Source organism: Sebastes umbrosus, chromosome 2, assembly GCF_015220745.1.
Source record: "Sebastes umbrosus isolate fSebUmb1 chromosome 2, fSebUmb1.pri, whole genome shotgun sequence".
Taxonomy (NCBI): Eukaryota; Metazoa; Chordata; class Actinopteri; order Perciformes; family Sebastidae; genus Sebastes; species Sebastes umbrosus.
Window position 1 is genome coordinate 25087620 of NC_051270.1, and position 23292 is coordinate 25110911.

The 23292-nt window shown below is 41.4% G+C and overlaps 1 protein-coding gene across 13 annotated transcripts in view; it reads right to left on the reverse strand.

Annotated features, from left to right (window-relative positions):
• The window catches only part of tjp1a (tight junction protein 1a), a 129921-nt gene that overhangs the window by 85900 nt on the left and 20729 nt on the right, over nt 1–23292 (reverse strand). The window contains exon 1 of one of the 13 annotated variants that reach the window (XM_037757419.1): nt 790–819. The exons of the other annotated variants lie outside the window; for them this stretch is intronic. Coding sequence (XP_037613347.1) covers nt 790–804 — 15 coding nt within the window. The 5' untranslated portion in view covers nt 805–819. Of the gene's footprint in view, nt 1–789; nt 820–23292 lie in introns of those variants that run through there. 13 annotated transcript variants of the gene reach the window in all.

Sequence of the window (23292 nt, forward strand, 5' to 3'; positions counted from 1 at the left end):
CCCCTTTGTATTTATATATAGGCGACACGACATTATGCACGGACAAGATTAAATGTATTCCGCACTGAAATCCATTCATTGAACGTTCATACGTAATCACTGAACTATAGGCATTATATAAAAGATTTATAGTGAAAAAACCTGGACTTAGTGCATTATATTTATGCTAAGTGATGCATTTTTCTTGCATCACAAAGAAAAAAAAAGTTTATATTCCAGTGGCAAAAGTCCAACATGAAACCATTAGCTTAAGTTTTTAAAATTTGGATTGTTGTCAGTTAAATTCAAATACTTTTCGATTCCCATGTAGAAATGTGTCTTCACTTTCATTTGATTCATTAGTCTTAATAAGCTCTACACTTTCTCTATATTTACTGCCATCACCAAATCCCACAACACGAATACGATGACTATAAGATGTCAGTCAGGACACTAAATACTACCGTAACATCAACACACTGAATTAAAGTTAAAGTTCAAACTGCAGATACACAGGATACTGACAGTTGCCCTTTTGAAATACTTGTTCAGAGCATCAACAAGAAAGAAATATCCTTTGGTGTAGCAATAAACATCCACCTTGAAAAAATATCTCCTTTCATCTTTCTCCAGAAGAGCAAACATGTAGACATGACCAGCATGAATCAAACAAATCAACATCAAACACTAACAACTACTGTAATACAGCAACATAAAATCACTCTGCTTAACGATAACCTTCCAAAAAACATCATTTGATTAGCCCTGTGCTCGTCCTACATTATCAAACCGCCGCTCGTGTTCACTCACCACACATGCGTGCATTCGCCTGTACACGGTCTGACTCCAGCTACTGCTGACCCAGAGGGATGCTTTCGCCCGCGTATGTGTCCCTCCGCATGCACGAGCAGCATGCAAGTGAGTGAATGTGTGGTGATCCTCAGCAGCTCACACTGTGGACTGAGAGCAGAGCCAACCTGGTGTGACATCTGTGAAGGCCGTGAGATAATCTACATGACACTGCCACTGATAGGAGTGGAGATATTGATTTAAAAAGCATCAGCTTTAAAATTAGATTCCTATGCGTTCTGATTGGGCCGGAGGCACGCACCTCTGTGGTAATATGAGCCTACGGGCAGAGCTGTGAGTAGTGATCAAAGCTTTGATGGAAACCCCAACAACTCCAGCAGTTCTTACTGAAGTCAACCTAACAACGCAGGGGCACTCCGGCCTGACCTCCTGTCCCCTTCCTCCCTCCATCCTCTCTCCCTGTGATAACAGAGACATTCCTGAGCTCCTTCCCTGCCTCGCTGCAGGCCTCTCCCTTAATTCCAGTGGAGTGTGTGGAATGTTGGACTGGAGAAACGAGCAGCCAGGCGGCCGGAGGCGAGCAGACGAGAGGAAATGAACAACATTAATAAACTCAGGTCTGTTATGGCTCCTGGTGCTTGAAGCACCTGGATGCCCACTGCAGGACGGACCGGCACACAGAAACACACACACACACACACAAACACACACAGACAAGCAGGGAGAACATCTGCCACACAATGTGCAAATCTAGAGCAAGCATATCCATATGTAGCTTTGTAGTTGGATTAACTATGTAAGTGAAACAGAGGGATGGATTACAGGAAAGGATGGGATGTCTTGTCCTGAACATGCAGATCAGACACGATCAGATGAACGTACTGCTTAGGATCCCAGCAATAAAATGTCAAAGAACCAGCAAGACTTGTGTTTCATGAGAAAGTTTTACTTCGAAATAGTGATTAGGAATTTATTTTTCTGTGATATTTGATCTTTCTAATAATGTACAATAGGGTGGGGTGATTGGACGAATATATCGGCTATCGGTACAGTGTCAGTTGTTTTTTTTGGACGATTTTTTGGGCGATGTTTGTTATTCTATTTTGCTAATTTAAAGCTGCAGTGGGTAGAAATAGAGCAAATGTGATTAAAAAAAGTAATTTTTTATAAAAGTACAGTAATGCATGAGACAGGTAATCTGAAAAAAAACATGTGCCTCTGTGTCCTCTGGTGTACCACAGCCGAGCTGGAGTCTGCCGTCTCTAAGCAGCTGTCATTCACTTGCGAACTCTGATCAAAAGTTGAAACTAGGCAGCGCTGATCAAATATTAATCAATATTCTGTTACTGTAATGACTATTTCTCGCCACAAATGTTTTCAAAAAAACATCTTGTAGTGTAATGTTTAGCTGTAAAATGAGAAAGTTTGTGACCCGGCAGCCAAGTTGAGATCTCTTGAGGAAATACCAAGCACCGCCCACCAGCCGGAGCACAGCAAATAGGAACGCTCTCTCTCTCTCTGAAATGACCTGTGATTGGTCAAAGTCTCTCGTCCCGGGCTAGATTTTTTAAAGCCTGAAAACAGAGCCATGAAGAGGTGCAGAAGTCTAGTTATCTTTCAGAACACTTGAATTACAATATGCTGAAAGGTTATTATGGAATTTTTCCCCAATGATGCCAACACTTTCTGCCTACTGGAGGTTTGATGGTCTGCCTCTGAAGAATGAGAGCCGCTCATCCGCTGCTCAGCAGACGGAGAGAGACAGCAGGGGGTAAACAACGTGCAGAGCCGGCATATTTTCACATCTAACTGTGAAATTAGGGTTTATTTCAACCAAACCAGATTTGTGGATTGTTGGAAAGACTAACAAAGACAGTTTTGGTGAGTACTATTTAGTTTCTATTGAGTAGGGCCGTCCCAAATACCATTTTTTTGGGCTTCAAAGTTTCAGTGAGAAATATTCGAAGGTATTCGAAGCTTCGGGACAGTGCTGGACCTCTACACATTACAGTGATATCCGTCTGAGAATAACAATAATGATTAATGTTGAATATGAAAAATGAATAATGTCGTGGGATTATTCTTTATTTCATGGGTTATTTGGGTATTTTTACTTTATTATTACATACTTATATGAAAAACAAAACAAAAACAAAGCATTCAAATACTGATTTGGAGGTCGATTACCATGGCAATGGCCGAAGCTTCGAAGCTTCGAAGCTTCGAAGCTTCGTAGCATTCGGGTCAGCCCTTGCCGTTTGAATTACCGGTAAGTGTGTTTTACGATGCTCTGGCTCTAGAACAGCTGAACCGGTTGTTGGAATGACGATGGCCGATTGGAAAATGTTAACATATCGCCCAACCCTAATGTACAGTACTGTTATCACAACTCTAGATGCATAACCTGACGTCGGAAGGTCTACTCTTAGATGACTCTGATCTGCGGTCTAAGCCGCTCAAACAGCAAATCAGCAAAATGAGCGAATTCCAGAAAGTCAGGAGGCTGATCTGTTAGAGTCTGGTCAATTTCCCTCGAACAACTAAAAGGTGTGTGTGAGTAAGAGAGACAGAGTGAGGCAGACAGATCCAGAGCAGAGAGAAAAACAAAGCTGCTAAAGGCCAGGTGAGCAGCCCACAAAGCAAGATCAAAGGGAAACAGAAAGGAGATTTGGCAAACGTTATAATCTCAAAAAAAAAGAAGAGGGAACACACTGTTCTGGGCGTTACAATGAAAGGCAGAGTGATGGGCTGGAAAAAAAGATGAAGGGCAAAACATATCAGAAACAGTGATATACGGCACTGCAGCGGAATGAGAGCATAAATCTCCACCTCTCCTCCTTGCTTCAGGAAATCAATTCTCTCCATTGGTTGCTGCTTTATTTATGGGTCACCATTAAGGATAAACCATCAGCAGCTATGATGACTGAGATGCTGATACGGGTGGGGGTGGGGGGGGGGGGGGTCACCAATACATCCAGCTGTCTCCCTTGAGAATCACATGAGCAACAACATTTAAGGTCGCACACTTGAATTTAAACTGCTACTGCAACCAGTTTAACCAACTTCTTCTAGGGCAGCATGGGCAATATATCGATATACAGTGGAAACCGCTTAAAGTGATCATGGTTACAGTGATCAACCGCCTATATGGATCAAACAGCTTGGGACAGAATCATTCCTATACAAACGCTGTTTAAATAATTTGCTTATAGTAATCAAGTAGTCCGCTTACAGTGTGTATTTTGGATCTTTTCATACATGTCAACATATGGAAAAACATTTTAAAACTACGTTAGACTAACGTTAATTGAATTTTTGTTTTGTTTTTTACTTTACTCCCTTAATACTTCGCCTCGCGGACTGTCCGCTTTCCAGCTGGATACCTGTGCTGCCTGCACATTGATATCACAATGTGCAGGGAAATAGCAAAGCGGTTCGTTTCATTACTTTGTATTCATGTAATAAATATACAAATATTAATTAGATGGTTATCTGCATTAGAAATGATGCACCACAACAAATATTTGGTCATAATAATCATTCGCTTATAGTGATCAATTTGACCCGGACAGATGTGATCACTATAAGCGGTTTCCACAGTAATATCGATATTGTGATATGAGACTAGATATCGTCCTAAATTTTGGATATCAAGATATCGTGATGTGGCATAAGCGTTGTCTTTTCCTGGTTTTAAAGGCTGCATTACACTAAAGTGATGTAATTTTCTGAATTTACCAGACTGTTCTGTTATTTGCCTTTACCCACTTAGTCATTATATCCACATTACTGATGATTATTTATCAAAAATGTCATTGTGTAAATATTTTGTAAATGCACCAGTGGTCCACCCTATAATATTGTCACAGTATCGAGGTCTTTGGTAAAAAATATCATGATATCACCCAGCCCAAATTTCTTCATGGTCTAAAAGTGTTCATTTGTGATTTGGTATTGAAGCAGGTGATGTTTCCCTTTGTGACTCTCAGAGTGTGCGTTTGTGTGTGTGCCCACTTGCATGAGTGTGTCTGTCTCACTGACAAGACTGCAGCTCCTCACACAGAGAAGAGACAATCAAAAGCGACAACGTCACCGAGCTGTCACGTTCGCTGTGACTGCACCAAAGAGCGGGGGTTTTGTAGTGCCGCGACCTCTCCTTCGACCTTTTCCAGCACCCACTCGACACGTCTCCCTCTCTGCCCGGTTTGTCTCCCTATACCACGCCATCCATCTCTACCTGTTATTGCTGCCCACCTGCTTGGCTCCTTGTCCGTCAGCCAGCCTGCTCCAGGACTAAGGAGGCCAGGCAGCTTTATTAAAAGAAAACAAGCAGGATAAATAACCTGGGATGCAGGGATATGAGGACAGTTAATCTGCTGGCAACGTCACTGAGGCTCTGAGGGAGCTTCCACTGAAAACAAGCCAGAAATATATATATTGTCTGAGGGTGCCTCACTGAACAGGACTCAGACATAAAACACCACCTTTACCCCAATGACCAGCTTAATACGGATGGCACCAGGCAGACTACACTCAGTTTGTTTAAAAGAGGCAACAGAAAGGCTACGATACAATAGAATAGACTAGAAAGAAACAGAATAGAAAGGAGTAGAGCATTGTTTTTGTCTGAGTCTTAGAGCTTTCTGGCAGGCTGTAAGAAAGGCGCTGACCCGTGGATGACAAAATCCCCATCACCTGACTGATCAGTCATCCCCCGCTGCTCTCCCCTCTGCCCCCTCTTTACTCTTAATGAAATATCTCCAGCTAAGACTCGACACCACCTCATAAATATGAGCAGACGCGCTGGGGAGTTCATATCTCCCTTTTCTGTTTCATCAACAAGAACAAAACATCTGAACATTTTGTTCTCGTTATCCACACAGTCTTCTGCTGCTCCCAAACATCTCTTAACACTTTTATTTCAAGGGGTCATCATGCTGATGTTTGGCTCCAACAATCAGAATTAAACCAACCACAGCTGTTTATTTCCACGCTAAAATTGACTTTCTAAGTCTTTCCAGTCAGCCAGCAGATAAGATATGATGGTAAAATTGCTATGTTGGCAAATATTTGACAATAACAATAAAGTGTAGAAGACTCTGTGCCCATCTCTCTGTGTTTTTCCCTCTCTGATGCTACACAGATCTGCCTGGCAGTGAGATCCCCAGTGGGCCTTTCTGGAATGTCGATTTCAGTTAATTAACTACATTTACTGGCATCTGCTTTGCTCATGAAGTAACAGAGGGAGCCACAACAGTACAGGCATCTGCAGAATATCTGTCACAAATGTTACTGTAAGTAAAATGTACATATCAGTAGTCCACATGTGGAATTAATAAGGTTGATTATTTGAATTCAGCAGCCGATTAGACTGTTGTCAGGCCATTAAATAGGCGTTATCAGTCACTATAAGCCCCCATAGATGTGGGTCAATAGGGGCCTACTACTCCCACTAGTAGGTTTCATTATCTTTTCACATGGTAGATCACCAAAAGAAGGTATATTAGAACATGACGGCGACCTCTAGTGACCGTAGTAATTATGACAGGAGCAGAGGCGGAAGTCAGGTGCTGTATTATAGACAGTAGACACAAAACACAGAGTTTTCACCCAGGAGACTGGAGTTTGCATCCCTGTGTGAAACCAACAATGTGTAGTTGTGTTTGTGTTCGTAGTTATTTTAACCTAAAACACTGTGTTTTCCCCTAAACTTAACTAAGTGTTTTTTTTTTGCCTAAACCTAAAGAAGCCTTTTTGTTTGTGTTCAAAACGTGACGTTTCATACAGTTTTAAAACATGTTAGAACATGTTGCTTTTAAGTTTCACTTTTACAACGTAGTGGCCGTAGTAGGCCCCTAATGACCCACATCTATGGTGCTTATGGCCTGATAACAGTCAAATCGGGTGCATTCAGAGACTGCAGAAATTCACCACATATATGCACATTCAAATATCCATCAAAAGGAGGAGATCCACCTGCTTTTGATTCAGTTGCCTGCATTTATCCCTCCAACTTTTCTTTACCACCCACTGTCTTTGTCTCTCTCCACATCTGTACACCAGTACACAAACTGCTTGGAAACGGTTTCAAACACATGTTAGAGATATGAAAAGTGTTTAAGAGTGTGTGTAACATATGAAATATATCCTCTTATGCTGAAGAGCAAGAGCATCTTGTCTCATTCAGACAGTTAAAATGGAGACCAGAGCTGAGGAGGTCAGTGGTCCGCTCACCAGCCGTGTTCAGATGGTTAGTGGTGAAATTCTGCCATCTGCAGGATGAAAGCTCTCATCGACCTGCTTTTCAGAGAGGTTGACTGGAGAGGAGCTTCAGTGCTTTTTTTAATCCATCAGTGTAGCAATAGCACCATTAGTGGTCACACAGGTGTACTGCACCTGCACAGTAGTGTTACAGAAAGAGTAAATAGTGCTTGTATTCATCCTTTACATAGTAGTAAAAAAAAAAAAAAAGGAACAGATAGAAACTGGAGTTTTCCAAGGCCTGGTGTTTTTTTTTTTTATTCATAAAGTTAATGTGATTATAATACTATTAAGATATGTACCTTTATGGTCCACCTTTCCAAAGATAGAGCTTTACAGTGGTTTGTAACTAGGAACACGGCAAAGGTTTCCTGAGTGTAACTATTATTTCTGTATTTCAATAAACCGAAATAATCTCCAAATAATCTCTTTTAATTATATGGTTAGTCATTGGTTGCCCAATGTATTAGTGTGATTAACTATGCCACTATATACTGTATGTAAAGTGTTTACTAATGTTTTTGTCAATGACTATAACTCCTCTACATGTGAGCACCCATAAGTGGAGACTGTATAAATAGATAATAAATGACAATATAGTAAAACACATTAATACTCTAGTATAATGATATAAAATGTCTTCATAGGAGAAGCTTTAATAGTTGATAAATATTGTACAATAATAGACACTTGCAACTACATTATAATGTGTTATAAACTATTAATCAAATGTTTACATGCTTACAATTTCAAAGTTCTAAATAGGAGGATTTAAAGTGTTTCCATATATAATACTTAAACGTGCTAAATTAAAAATTCTGAGCATTTCTATCGCCTCCGCACGGCTCTCAACAACGGCTGAGTCGCTGGCTCGCAAGTAACGGTGCTAACAGTGCAAACAATGGCGCCAGTGCTGCTGACAGAGCTAACAATGTTTTAACCTGGGGGGGAATGGGAGGGTGGGTGCTACACTTCCACAATGTCGTCGTCGATCGGGACAGCGTTATCAGCTGTAACTGCTGTATGAGCGGTTTCCATGAGCTAGCCAGTGGGGCACGCACACATAAACTAACATGCATTAAAAGGCATGTCAACAAAGCACAGAGAAGCTCTGGTTACAACATATACAAAGGGAGAGCGACTTCATTCTCTGCTCGGGACGAAATGACTTCACTATATCTTTACATAGCAAATAGTTGTTTCATGCTATATTTATTTATTTTTTATTTAACCTTTATTTAACCAGGAGTAAAGACTCATTTAGATAAAAAAATCTCTTTTCCAAGAGTGTCCTGGCCAAGATAGGCAGCAGCACAGTTACACAACAAAAAGAAAATCCACGTAATGCATGTATTTAGGATTAATGCATACATCTCCTGTGAGTATAAACTTGAGTAATCTAAAGCAATGATTCAAAGAGTTTCATGCCTACTTAAACACACAGACATCTGCAGCTGATATACAGCTAGATGAGACCTTTAACCCCGAAGGCCACCGAGGTCACTTTGTGTCTCTGTGATGTGGAAGTCAGTCAACAAAGAATGCTGACTCATTTTTCTCTTTCTCTCAAACGCACACACACACGCACGCAAAGACGCACCCACGCACGCACGCACGCACGCACGCACGCACGCACGCACGCACGCACGCACGCACGCACGCACGCGCATACGCGGGCGCACGCACTTGTGCTAAATTTTGGTGAGGAAAAACTGTCATGGCCATTTTCAAAGGGGTTCCTTGACCTCTGACCCCAAGATATGTGAATGAAAATGGGTTCTATGGGTACCTACGAGTCTCCCCTTTACAGACATGCCCACTTTATGATAATCACATGCAGTTTGGGACAAGTCATAGTCAAGTCAGCACACTGACACACTGACAGCTGTTGTTGCCTGTTTGGCTGCAGTTTGCCATGTTATGATTTGAGCATATGTTTTTTATGCTAAATGCAGTACCTGTGAGGGTTTCTGGACAATATTTGTCATTGTTTTGTGTTGTTAATTGATTTCCAATAATAAATATATACATACCTTTCCATGAAACAGCATATTTGCCCACTCCCATGTTGATAAGAGTATTGAATACTTGACAAATCTCTCTTTACGGTATATTTTGAACAGATAAAAATGGGCGAATAATCACGATTAATCGTGCACAATCATGCGATTAATCATGATTAAATATTTTAATGTATTTACAGCCCTAAATCAGGCCTGTTGGAGATCACTGATTAGGTTTAGATATGACTAAAAAACGGCAATCATTCCTAAAAATTAAAATATCTGGCTATTGATATCATACACATATAAATATCTGAACTAAAATAACTGGTCAGTTTCTTGAAAATAGGTCCCATCCTAGTTACTCAGCAGCAGCACAGGCCATCTCTGCCTAACTTAATGGACTTGGGCGGAGGGGCCATCAAAACTGTGAACAGAGTACATCCCTCAGCAGGTAGCATCCTGAAATAGCAACCTTGATCCTAATGGTGCACAGCACTGCCCCTGGCTTCTGACGAATCCATCCTGAGAGCCCCCCTGTCCCCGAGCAAGCAGTCCTCCTGAGGCACGCACACTCATAGACAGACACGGACACACACATCCAGTGACAGACAGAAAGACACACACACGTATCTCCATGCACCCGTCGGCTCTGATTAACCCATTTCCTCTTGGGTTTCTTTTTGTTCTCATTTTTTTTTTCTCTCTTTCATCATTTGCTTTACTCCTCTCTGCAGACAGACGCCACACAGCCAGGTTGCAGGTTGGCATCGTGACTTCCCCGGGGGCATCTCACTTTACAAAGTTTCACATTTCTGGTGGTCAATTTAGTTGAGAGGGAAAATAAAAGTCAAACCTGAAATGAGAGCCCCTGGAGGTGCATGCACGAAGGGAAAGGTTAGAGAGAGAGAGAGAGAGAGGACACCTGCAGCACTGAGGAGACTGAGATTGTTGAAGGAGGGTAACATACACAGACGATAAAATGAAGGGCAGGGACAGAGGTGACACTTTAGTCTGCACTTCCACTGATATGACAGACATCAGATGAGTGGGAAGTATATTCTGTTTAAAAATTGATCATATTTCAAGATTTATCTGCCTAAGAAGACTGCCATAGACAGAATAAAAGATTCAGCTGAATCTCTTATATCTCATATCAAACACTGAAGGGAAATCTGGCATGCTGCTCCATGAGCTGCTGAAGACTTTTGATAGTAATATGGTCAAATTGAGTACAAAGATTTTTTTTTTTTCCACATTGTGAGTTTAATGGTTGAAATGTTGCGTTTTATATTAACTTAGTCTCAATGATAATCTGATGGTAAAAACAGATGGTAAATATTGAATAAAAGCATTAGAGGTGCAGTGTGTAGGATCTGGCGGCATCTAGCGGTGAGGTTGCAGATTGCAACCAACGGAAACCTCTCCTGTGTGCCAAGCCTGTAGGAGAACTATAGTGACTGACGTGAAAACGTGAATGGCCCTCTCTAGAGACAGTATTTGGTATGTCCGTTCTGGGCTCCTGTAGAAACATGGTGGCCGACTCCGTGAAGAGGACCCGCTCCCTATGTAGATATAGAGTGCCACAGGAATGAGTCCTAAAACCGGAAATTAGTTTTTTTAATTTAGAGGGTGACCAGCGCCCCCCAGATGGTGGCACCCTAGGCGACCGCCTATATGGCCTATGACTTAAACCGGCCCTGTGTCTTAAAAAAGGTGGTTGCTAACAAGCGGCTAAATGAGACCACTAAACATCATCACGCCGACTCGTCTGCCTTTACAGCCTCATCGTGTATACTCGCACTCATGCGACCGTGGTGTAGTTCGTTTATAGCCTAACGTTAGCTTTTTACTTCTGCCAATTGCATTCACGCTTCAAAAATCATAAAAGTGGTGTTCATTTGTGGAGATTATTTTACGGAACAAGACATGTAAGTATCAGAAACGTCTGTTTGCCACAGAGCTTATTTTCTGCAATAATCCAAAACCCAATTGAAAAATCCTGCCCTGTAGCGCTCTATAAACGGTTCATTCTAAGGTAACGAAAACAAAACAATTCTTATTTTCAGGTGATTATGCACGAAAGAAAACATTCTTGTTAATATTATATTCCATTTCTGCCAATAGATCCCCCTAAATGTTACACACTGCTCCGTTAACAGTGAGACATACTGTGAATCATCTTTCACAATCATAACACTAATCTCATTGATAATCTTGAGTGTGTTGGATTAAAACAACAAAATATAAATCAATAGTAACATTTGACTATAATATAGTGGTTAAAAAACAGATGGTAAATATCAAATGTAGGCATTAATGGAAGAGCAGAAAATAAGCTCTCTTCTAGAGCTACAATAAAATGAGAGTTTTCACCAACAGATTCACAAAACCACACACTTCAACCTGTTTTTTTCTCTGAGTCCTCTCAACATAAAAGCTGCCCGTTCACATCACTTTAACCTGCGTGTATCATCACCCCGTAACCTCCCACACCCAGGGCAAAGTAATTATGTTGCCATGGAAACAGAGGAGGGGGCCTAAATTCTGAGCTGCTGAGAATCCATCCCATCTCGTTAGACGAAGCTGCTGCCGCCACGTGGTAGATGTACGCTGAGATCATAAATTAACCCAATCTTCACATCTCATGCATGAACTAACTGTAATGTTCAACCACTGACACAACAGGGTTTCCGTCACAGTGCACAAACCGCTGCCAAAAAAATAAAAATAAACGAAAAACACTCCACACTACAAGGTGTAGTAATTGATTTTAAGTGTGATAAATTATTCAGAGCAAAACATTTCAGCACTGAGACCTGCGCTAGAAATGGAGCTGGGACCAAAACAGGGTTGGATGTGAAAGCAAAGCTAAAATTACATCAAAACACCAGAGAGTCACTGAGGAAACACTGTCAGTCACTGAGGCTGAAAATGCCTACTAAATGTCTAGTGAGAGAATTACATCCTGCTATGACTAAACTAAAGCTTATCTGGGACAAGCACCTTGAACAGTGAGCTGATGAGGAGCATAAAACTGGTACTGTACATCACGTGAGAGCAACAAAGGGCTATACAGTATGAGCCACGGTCAGGTCAGCTGGTCTGATCTGATCAATAAAATTAATTCCACCCCTCCATTAAGTGAACATCGCAGTGCAAGTGCGACGGTTAATATTATTTATTCAATATTGACGTGGTGTTGAGCAAAAATGAGTATTAATATACTGTAAACAAACACGTAAACAAAGTGCATGAAGGCGAGAACAATAGGTCATCTTTAACCAGCTGTAGCACATTAAATCAATACTACAGAGCAGGGACGGGGTGGAGCTGAGCTTGTGGCCATGTGAGCAAATTAACACCGATACTGCTACTATCCTTCAATCAATCTTCCCATCATTCTGCTCTCTTTCAATTTTCCGTCCTTCCATCTCCCCTTGTCATTTCGTTTCTCATCCTATCTGCTCGCACCCTCCAGTAATTCCTCCTCTCTGCCCTCCTACACCCTGCTCATCTTCTGTCCCTGTTTGAGAAAATGCTGACCTGCACACTCCCTAATGTGACCAATCAATATCACACAGAGGACAGCAGACCGCCGGACATACTAATATGAAGACACACGTCCTGCAATGTATGCGGCCGGGCATCCCTTCAGCTCAGAGCTCACACATACACACTACAAACCCAGAGTGATTGATTAATTTAATCTAATCTCATGTGAACTGTTCCATATGACCCTGTGTGAAATAAGGCTTTCTCACTTACAGGCAGCTGCGGTGGATGTCATAGATCATTGCTTCATCTATCTATAGAACCAACATTGATCGCGCTTGCCCTTCCTGCCTGACAGTACAGATGCATGGTGATGAGCTAACATGAGGGGCAGGGAGCATGTCATTATGCGGAGGGGCCGCCAATCTTTAAACAGCTAATGAATCACTGCGATCAAAATCAAAGCCATAGGGAACCTGCAAGTTACAGCCTATAGATTTGCTGCTAGTTAATGGAGAACGCGATTAATGAGTGGCTTCATCGGCTGCTCCGGATGGCGGGCATGAACCCGTAGAACAGATCAATGACGATGAGATGGAAAAGTAACATAAAGTACACATAGTGTAAAACAGGAATGTACACTATGGCCTTTGAGATTTAGTCAGTGAAGCTCATTTTAACTGCTTTATTGCTGTGGTTTTATCTGCTACAATGCATCATATTTTATAAACTGATCATACAGTATGTTTTGAAGAAATGCAAATAGCAACTATAGCTGTTAAAATAAATGTAGTGGACTAAAAACTCCCTAACGTCCAGGGATGCTATTGGGCTGCTCAGCTATGGGCCACCACCTTTTTTGTTTGAGCACAAGTCACCTTTGCCTTTGATACAGATGGAGGAGGTCACAACATCTAAGATACTCCATCGCATTAAAAGGAAAATACAACACTTTTATCTTATAAAATCTTAACAGATGTTGAAAATGTGAGAGACCCCACACATAACGACTTGTTGTGTTAAATATAACAGTTTTCTTCCTGTAGTGTGTGGAGAGCACCAATTTGGCCAAAACAGCACAACACACACTAACAGATTCATTAATGCACAACAAGAGTCCAGACTAAAAAAAAAGCAAACGTGCACTTTGTTTTTTATTTTTATCCACCAAGATTTGGTTTTAGTACCTTGTCAGCAAATACGACAGCAGAACGTGCCGTTCTTACATTATATTCAAAGTGCCTTCATGTGTTTTGTTTAGGGGTGCCTTTTTGTGTATCTATCACTTTCAATGTGAAGTGTATGTTTTTATGTTATATGGAATAATTCAATAAACCTATTTGTCAAAAAAAAAGTGGAATTGGAAAGTAAAAGCTGTGGTGGAGAGGAAATATAAAGTAGTGTGAAATAGAAATATTCAAGTAAAGAACAAGTACTTCAAAACCATACTTGACACCACACTCGAGTGAACATACTTTGTTACTTTCCACCAATAGTAGTTGTAATAGTAGCAGCAGTAGCATCAGTAGTTGTAGTAGTAGTGGGAAATAAAAAGTAAAAGTTTGAAAGCAAATAAAAGGTTTTGAAGCAAAACTGTAACTGAAATGAATAACATTATGTGAAACTAAATTATACACAGAAATGAATCTCCCTAATATGTGTTATTATTAGTAAAGGTGATATCAGCAGAATTTGTCGCATACAGTATATATGATATATATGACCCTCCCTGCACATTAACAACATTTCTTTTGAATGTAGAATAATCTTATTATATATCATGCTGATAAAATCAAAATGACTCCATTATATCTAAATAGATAGCATATATGCAGATATGTAACCCCAGTACCATCACACCCCTCATGCTCACTGACAGTTTGCTCTTTTTTCTTACTTTAGTGATTTCTTTTTTTTATTCTGATCAACAACTGAACTGACGTGATTACTAAATCAATACTGAACACATACATACTGTATCATATATATATATTTATCATATATCATATACATATCATATACAACATGCCTGTCATCTGATTTGTGTATCATGTTCAGTAATAAATTAATTAGTGCTGCCCCTAGAGGCAGATAAACACAGAGCAAAGCTGTGGTCTCCGTCAGCCCGCAGACTTCACGTGCAGCTTTCTCTTTATTGCATCATAAGTTATATCCACGGCCTCACTGTGTGAGTGTGAGTGTGTGCGTGCACAGGACAGTTTGTCCTTGTGTGCATGTGTGCAGAACAGTAATAACACCTTACAGCAAAGACACCTGACTGCTTTAAAAGTTTGACCTCACGCGCAACACAGACAAGCATGTTCATACTCACTATCTAACGAGGTAATGTGACTTAGATGGAATCAAATAGGGAAACTAACGTCTTCATCAACCAAAGAAGCTGGTGGACAAATTTAACTTACAAATTCGGCAGCTTTTGGCTGATGTCTGGTGTTAATTTCCCACTGATGATGATCCTAGAAGCTTAGCACTACTGTGGATTTAATAATTTGTTCAGAAATAACCAGCGTTGCTGCTGTAACACGACATCCTGTCCCAGACATGCAAAGGTACAGGCACAGAACAGGCACACATACGTAACCATAGACCATTTTCAGTGGCCTGATTCAACTTAGGTAAGATAAACGACTTGAATGTGGAATGCAATTTTGCCCTGTTGTGCCTTGAGAACAAGGGGATGAAGAAAATGAGTTATAAGGTGTCTGAGGAGCCTCCTGTCTATCCAGGGAAAATATATTCATGTAATGGGAACATCCTGCACCCTGCTGTCAAACCATTCTCTCATCTCTCATACGGCCATCCATGTCATAACCTCCACTCCTCCCTCACATTCATCACTCCGTTTTGTAATCTCTCTCTTCTACTCTGTCTGTCAGTCGGTGTTTGAGTGTTTGCCATCTTTAGTCTGCACCCGGTCACCCCGGCACAGACTTGAGATATGACAAAGTATGTAACATTACACTCAAAGAGTCTGGAAGCCGGGTGCAGCAAATGCTACTCAGCTTAAAAATAACAGCTGCTTTTTTTCCACATTTTGTATTTTACAGAAATAGTTTCTATTTGCTGCAAAATGCCCGAGGTCTACTTTTAGCTCTGACTGCCTGACACACGCTTGGATTTTTTCATATTCAAGAAAAGTTTCTATGCCTGCTTTCATCCTAATGAATAAAAAGCATCACCACTAATTTGCCTTCAGTGAACATTTACCAGTAGAAATCTCCGTGCTTACACTAACTCTAAGTAGTATAGATTTTACTGAGGTCAGTTCTTTAAAGAGGCTTTTCATTCTGAGTTCAACAATTAGCAGGACACACAGCTGTGGTCACATAAAAAGCAATATATCTGCAATTTTGGTTAGACATTTGTTGTGTTTTCATCTCTGTTGAAGAACCAAATAGGACTTGTATTTCTTTCCTCTTTTATCTCTAGTCTAATTTTCCCTCAATGCACTCATACCTATATTTGAGTAGATTTGTTGGGAATAACGTGTAACGTGTTGTATTGTATATGCAGACGGTGCAGACTTATGTTTATACTGGGGCTTTTTGTTGTGCATGCACACATCAATCTATATTTGGATTTTGCTATTAGTGAATTTTACAACTTTTAGGACATAATGATTCAAATGAGAGCTATCTAACTGTTCGTACTAGGAAGTTGATTTACTTAAAGGGACTATTTGTAAGATTCAGAAATGCTGCTTAACAGCGACACCTGTGGCCTTGAAATCAACGAAAGTCAGCGTCGAGCTCGCGCTTGCTCGCTCTACATAGACATGAACGAGCATCGCTCAAAACAGTGAGGCGACACACGTCAGCTAAAACCACAATATCACTCTATATTTCACCTGCTTGGCAGTAATGTTAGCTGACCAGACGAAGGTCTCTCCATGAATCACTGCTGATCTTAGTGTTGGCTTTTCCTGCTCAGCGCAGGCTTCAGCAGCGGGGCTCCTCAACGAGTGACGTTATCGCCTCCCGACGGCAGCCGGCAGCCGAAGACACCGGCACCCGGTCGGTAACGAGACGATAACGTAACTCATTGAGGAGCCCCGTCACTTCACAAGACACAGAAAACCTCTGTTGGTCTGGAGGAGCTGCAGCAGTTATTTCTGCATAAACGTCCACTCTACATTCACTAGATATTCTCAGAGCTAAACTAACTCTTCTGCAGTGTGTAGTGAGCGCGCGTTCACGTCTAGAGGTGGAGCGAGACAGCGAGGACGCGCGCGCTGTCTGATTGAAGGAGAGCAGGCAGCGGAGACGAGGCTCCGGCCACACGCGAGCGCGCATATGCGAACGCACATGTGTGCTGACCCGCTACATTTATACGCTTAAAAAGTTGCAAACAGTCCCTTTAAAAATCAATTGGCGTTTTCAGTCCAAAATGGTGAAAGCGCTACCGCAGCGCCATGTAGCAGCTATTGTCAAAAAAAGCACCAGAGTTTTGCCTCTTTGCTTCTATACTCTTTGATTACACCCTTTCAAAACCCCCAAAATACATGATGGTCAAACTGAAAATAATGCATTTTTTCCTGAAAGCTGTCCTGACTAATCCTAACCCTCACTTGAAACCTTTTTGTGTATTTCCGTCGTTGCCTTATTTGGACAGACTGAGTGGAAAATTAAAGCCACAGCGCAGCAGGATCTCATGGATCTCACCAAAACAGTGTGTACTTTCAGCTCAAGGACTCAGAATATCAGGTCACACTTCACAGCAACACGCACACGCACGTGCACGCACACAGACACACACACACACACACACACACGAATGACATTGTTGTTAGGAATCAATCCTCCACGGTGAGGAACATATTGGCAGCTACTTTGCATTGGAAGACAAATAGAGGAGCCATCGGTCTGTATTGAATAAATAATAGCTAAAACCCCAGGTGAGTTCACCCAGTTTAACCACAGATTTCACATTCGCTTCTTCACAACCTTCACAGTGTTGTTGTATTTCTAATTACACAAAAATAGCTCCAAGTGAAAGAAAGAAAACACTGCATTATGAAGTAGATATTTTCTTTCATCTATTATTCATGTGTCAGACATACACTCATGCACATCTTGTGATGGTCCACAGCCGCGTTAGAGAGGGGAAGCTAATGTATTTCTGTAACATGCTCCAAGCATCCGATACCGTTGCAGAGAGTGAGAGCTCATTGAGATGAAATGGATACTGAGGCCTGTTTTTAGTCTGCATCTTCAATATTCTTGATGGAAAAGGAGAAGCGTAGACGTGCTTGAGAGTCACATGCAAACTTCGACCTCAGATGAATAATGTATAACATGTTGTATACGGACTGAGATTTATTGTTCTAATGTTTTAGTTGAGAGACAGTAAGAAGGGAGGTTTACTTCACAGGTTCTCTCGTGGCCGTGTTTGAAGACTGTTGATGGATGGTCTTTAAAGATAAAACTGTGAAGCATCACTTTCACTTTCTCCTGACTGACTCTCTTCCTCTAACTCTGGCTTGTCTACAGTGATGCCTGAAATACTTTCTGCTGTATTTGCATCATTGTCAACGTAAGGCTTTTACTAGACTGGAGCAAATAACAGCTAAAGAGGCTGTGAGATAGAGCCATATTTTTACCTATGGCAACACAATTTTTTGTACCTTTATTGAAATGAAGGCTGTCAATCGATTAAAATATTTAATCAGGATTAATCACTAATTATACACAAATTTTTTTATCTGTTCAAAATGTATCTTAAAGGGAGATGTGTCAAGTATTTAATACTCTTATCAACATGGGAGTGGACAAATATGCTGCTTTATACAAATGTATGTGTATATTTATTAATGGAAATCAATTAACAACACAAAACAATGACAAATATTGTCCAGAAACCCTCACAGGTACTGCATTTAGCATGAAAAATATGCTCAAATCATAACATGGCAAACTGCAGCCCAACAGGCAACAACAGCTGTCAGTGTGTCAGTGCGCTGACTTGACTATGACTTGTCCCAAACTGCATGTGATTATCATAAAGTGGGAATGTCTGTAAAGGGGAGACTCGTGGGTACCCATAGAACACATTTTCATTCACATATCTTGAGGTCAGAGGTCAAGGGACCCCTTTGAAAATGGCCATGACAGTTTTTCCTCCCCAAAATTTAGCGCAAGTTTGGAGCATTATTTAACCTCCTTCAGGACAAGCTATTATGACATGGTTGGTACCAATGGATTCCTTAGGTTTTATAGTTTCATATGATGCCAGTATCTTTACTCTAGCTTTAAAAGCCTGCAACAACCTCCAAAAAATGTAATAGCGGTCGGGCCCGACAGCAGATTTAATCAAAAATCATAAGTTGCGTTAACGCGTTATTATCGCGTTAAGTTTGACAGCCCTAATTGAAAATGCTATGTAATGGTTCAATATTGAAAATAACAACAGCTGTGATTTTATTAAAAACTTGCATAATCAACAGGGTCTTAGCAAGTGGAGGGAGTCGAAAGTGTTAGTTGGTGATTTCACGGGCCATAATGACAACTGTTGTCTTGGCTGTTGTGTGGTTAATGAGCCTTTTTCACTGCAGGCATTTTGAGGTGTAATTAGTAGGAAAAGCACAGGTGTTACTAAAACGTTAACAATGGCTTTGTTCAAGTATCCCAGCAAGCCGTGGCAGTGAGCCAGCATGCACAATATCAGAACCCTGAAACTGAAGCGGTTAAATTGTTCATTTTATTTACACATCTACTTCTCTTACTTGAATTACCGCCTCACGGTTGTATGCCTCCGCCAACCAGTCAAGTTACAGTTTGCATCCATGTCTGTTTAAAATGTCATCACTTTATCATTTGATCCCATTAGACTTTTGTGTAAAATTGTCATATTTAGCATATTAGCAAAAAAAAAAGGTCTTATGTGAGGTCACAATGACCTTTGACCTTTGAAGTGGACGTTTGCACCAAATGTGAAGAAATTCCCTCAAGACATGCCTGAGATATCGCGTTCACAAGAATGGACCGGACATATGGACAACCTGAAAACACAATGCCTCCGGCCACAGCTGTCTGCGGCGCAGAGGCATAAAACAAGTGCTGAGTTTTTCCGTCGATAAACAGTTGCCTCACGTCAAGAGAGGTAGCAAACAGGTTGCTCGTTAGTTGTAGTGTAAATGACAGAAGTAAACTTCAAAGACATCATTAACATAACTTTGTTTTGAGCTTAAGTATCTCCTTAAAATCTCTGAAGAGGAGCTGACACTGTCAGTCTGTGAAGCTACGCAGTTAACATTTCGAAGTTGAAGTTCGGAAAAACATCATTAGGTATTTTTTATTAAGAGTTAGATATCTGAAGTTAAATTGCAGTTTTTTTCTGCTACATTATACATATGTGCTCTGTAAATCAAATCTTGCATAAAGCAGTTACATCAGTGTTGTATCACAGTCAGAGCAGACAATCACACTGAGCCAGACAGCAGCCTGCTACACAACACAAGAGCCACAGACTTTGAACATCCCGATTAGCTTCCCTGCTAAAGTCTCCTTCTTATCGAACCTACAAGCATGAACACACGTCTCCTCCTGCACCTTTGCTTGTTGAACAAGCCTCCAAACAAACATCCACCAGGGAGAAGTGTGCTGCTAACAGTTTGCAGGCGAGATAGCTAATTATATCTAAAACAGCATGTAAACTAATGTCACTTTTGTTCAGTTAGATGCTGGTGTGGTCTGTACTCTTCAATACTGACAACACGCTGTCTGCCCGTGACATGTGGGAGACAGCACAAGTTTGTTTACTTCCCACCCTACAATGACACTGTGACAGCCTGCCAGCTGCTGTCAATCAAACACAGACACCGACACGCCCCTCTACTCGGCTGAGATGAAAAGATATATTTCTAATATAAGACTTTCTTCCTTTTAATAAAAACAAACAATTAACAACGCATTTACAATTATTATTTAAAGAAATGATTTACAAAATGGGATGACTAAATGCCATCTCAGTTGGACTTTAAACCCTCAACAACTCACAAGCTTCTTCATGTGTGGGTGTGGTTTGATCAGATTGGATTGACAGTGCTGGTAACATAAGCAAACAACCCCACCACTCCAAAACTGTTCTAACATTGGCAGAAAAATGAATTCACAAAAGGATTTGCAGCCGCTAAACCTGTGCCAATAAGACAAAAGAAACAACGTGAAATTCTCAAAGCACCCGCATAGGGTGAAATACACCCCAAACTGCGCTGCCAAGCAAATAGTGTCTCGGTGCGCCTGTGCTATTAATATCTTTTGCGAATCGGACCTTGAGACATTCTTTGTGAATTCGCTAGTGAGCGTTCATGTAGAACCACAATCTGATAGATTAATTATGTTTTCAGGATCTTTAATATTACAGTATGTAGACCACAACCACAGGTGTGGAATTAAATTTATAGAAAATAATCACAACTGAAATCACAAATATTGGACTAGATATTTTCCACAAATGGTTCAGCCCTATTTTTACCCCGGTAACAGGGTTGCTATAGTTGGAAAACGCATCTCCCACTCAACCCAAAGTGCACCACGACTGCTACGAGGTTTTGTTTTTGTGGATGACATAACAGCAAAGTCACATCTAACTTTCATTCACCATCTGCCCTACAGCTCCAGTGCAACCCACCTCTGCTTTTACTTCAATCATGTCTGCAAAGGTAAGAAAACTAGAATTACCGCCTCATGTTCGTATGCTTCCACCAACCAGTCAAGTTGCAGTTTACATCCATGTCTGTCCAAAATGTCATCGCTACATCATTTTATCCTATTATTTTTTTATTAATGAAAAAGTGAAATTGGCATAATTAGCATATGAATTCTTGAGTTATAGCCAAAATCATGTTTTGTGAGATATCGGGTTCACGAGAAAGGGACGGACGTGAGGCTACAGTGACCTTGACCTTAGACCATCAAAATTTAAACAGTTCATCCTTCAGTCCAAGTGGACGTTTGTGCCAAATTTGAATAAATTCCCTGCAGGCGTTCCTGAGATATCGGAACGACGATAACGACGTACGTACAGACAACCCCAAAACATAATGCCTCCGGCCACGGCTGTCGCCGGCGTGGAGGCATAATAAAACTTTGATTTAGGCCACACGGCTCGCTGCCAAGGATTATGGAGCAGAGCACTCAAGGTTGTTTTAAAAATCTATGAGATATTTTCGCCTCTGTCTCAAAATTAGAAACTGACAGGAAACTTCAGGCCAGCAGTCAATCAAACTGACTAACAAACAGATGTGTGTATGTGTGTGTGTGCGTGTGTGTGTGTGTGTGTGTGTGTGTGTGTTGCATCATTCAGGTTGGTGATGCTGTGCTGCCTGTGTCATTCCTGACTGTCAACCCCACCCTGGCTGTGACTTCCTCTTTCCAATTTCAACCCTCCTACACATCAATAATGAGTTAACTTGTGTGAACTGTAATTATAACGAGTCCCAGTCTGGCTCTTTGACGACAGGCCGGCTGCTGTGGAGGGGAAGAATAATGACTCCTTACACAGGCACACCAAGCTGCTCGCAATTAAGGCCAGCTAAAATACTGAACACCCAATGAGCACACACACACACACACACACACACACACACACACACACACTCACACACTGCAGACTGTCAACATGGAGAGGAAGGATGGCGGGAGATGAGGAAACATCACACTGTGAACATTTATTAAAGGAGACATCTACAGAGGGTCAAGACATAAAGAAAGTAGTGGCGATGGGGAGAGATTCAGTAGCGCTGTGCAGGAGAGAGATTTATCTGTATGAACCATTTCACCTAAAGCCCCCAGGAAGAGCGCCGGTCGCTGATCCCAATTTGCGTAGTGGCCAAACGGCGGTACTACAACTTCTTTGTCCGTCACATGATGCCATTGGGCCCAAAAAGACTTTTTCCCATAGACTTACATTGGGAAAGAGACGTCTGTAACTCCGCGGATAATTGTTTTTTAGGTAAATCAACTTCCCAGTATGAACACTCTAATAGCCCTTATTTTTTAAAGTCCTAAAAGTTGTAAAATCCACTAATAGCCGAATCCAGAGTTATTTCCCTTCCTCCGTTCATGCGAATGAGCCCCAGACCGAGGCTAGAGCGAGGGCTGGGAGGCGGAGTTAGCAAGCCGTGACGACAGCGTGACGTTGTGAACCTGTGACCGAGCTATGTGACCGAGCGGACGCTACTGCGCCTGCTCCCAATGGATGCGGAAAATTGCCGGAAGATCCAGGGACATTTCCAGTCGGAAGTCGAACCATTTTGGATTCATGTGCCACTGAGCAACTTTCATAGGACTGAACGGGAGCCCGCCTCCAATGCTGTATCCAGTTTTCTTAATACATCCATGTTTCACCGAGGTTGTAAATGTAAACATGCTAAATGTGTCCCAGTTTACTTCCTTTTGCAAATTATGTGAATGACATAAGCAGACAGGAAGTAAAGCTGGACCCAAGCTGTTGCCTAGCAATGCAATTCCGTTGAAACGGTCTGTCACTGTGGTCCCATGCCACCTAAAAAACAGCCTTACCAAGCATGCATTAGTAGCAGGTTGGCATGCTTTTACATCATAAACCGTTGGGTGCTTTCCCAAAAGCCACATCACTCATAAACACACACAGGTACGCACACACGCACAAGTACGCATGAGTTGACCGGTGGAGAGAGAGTGGGCCAAACGCCGTCCTCAGCTCAATGGACAATCCCAGAGTTAGTAAGGGTTTTTAGGGCCAA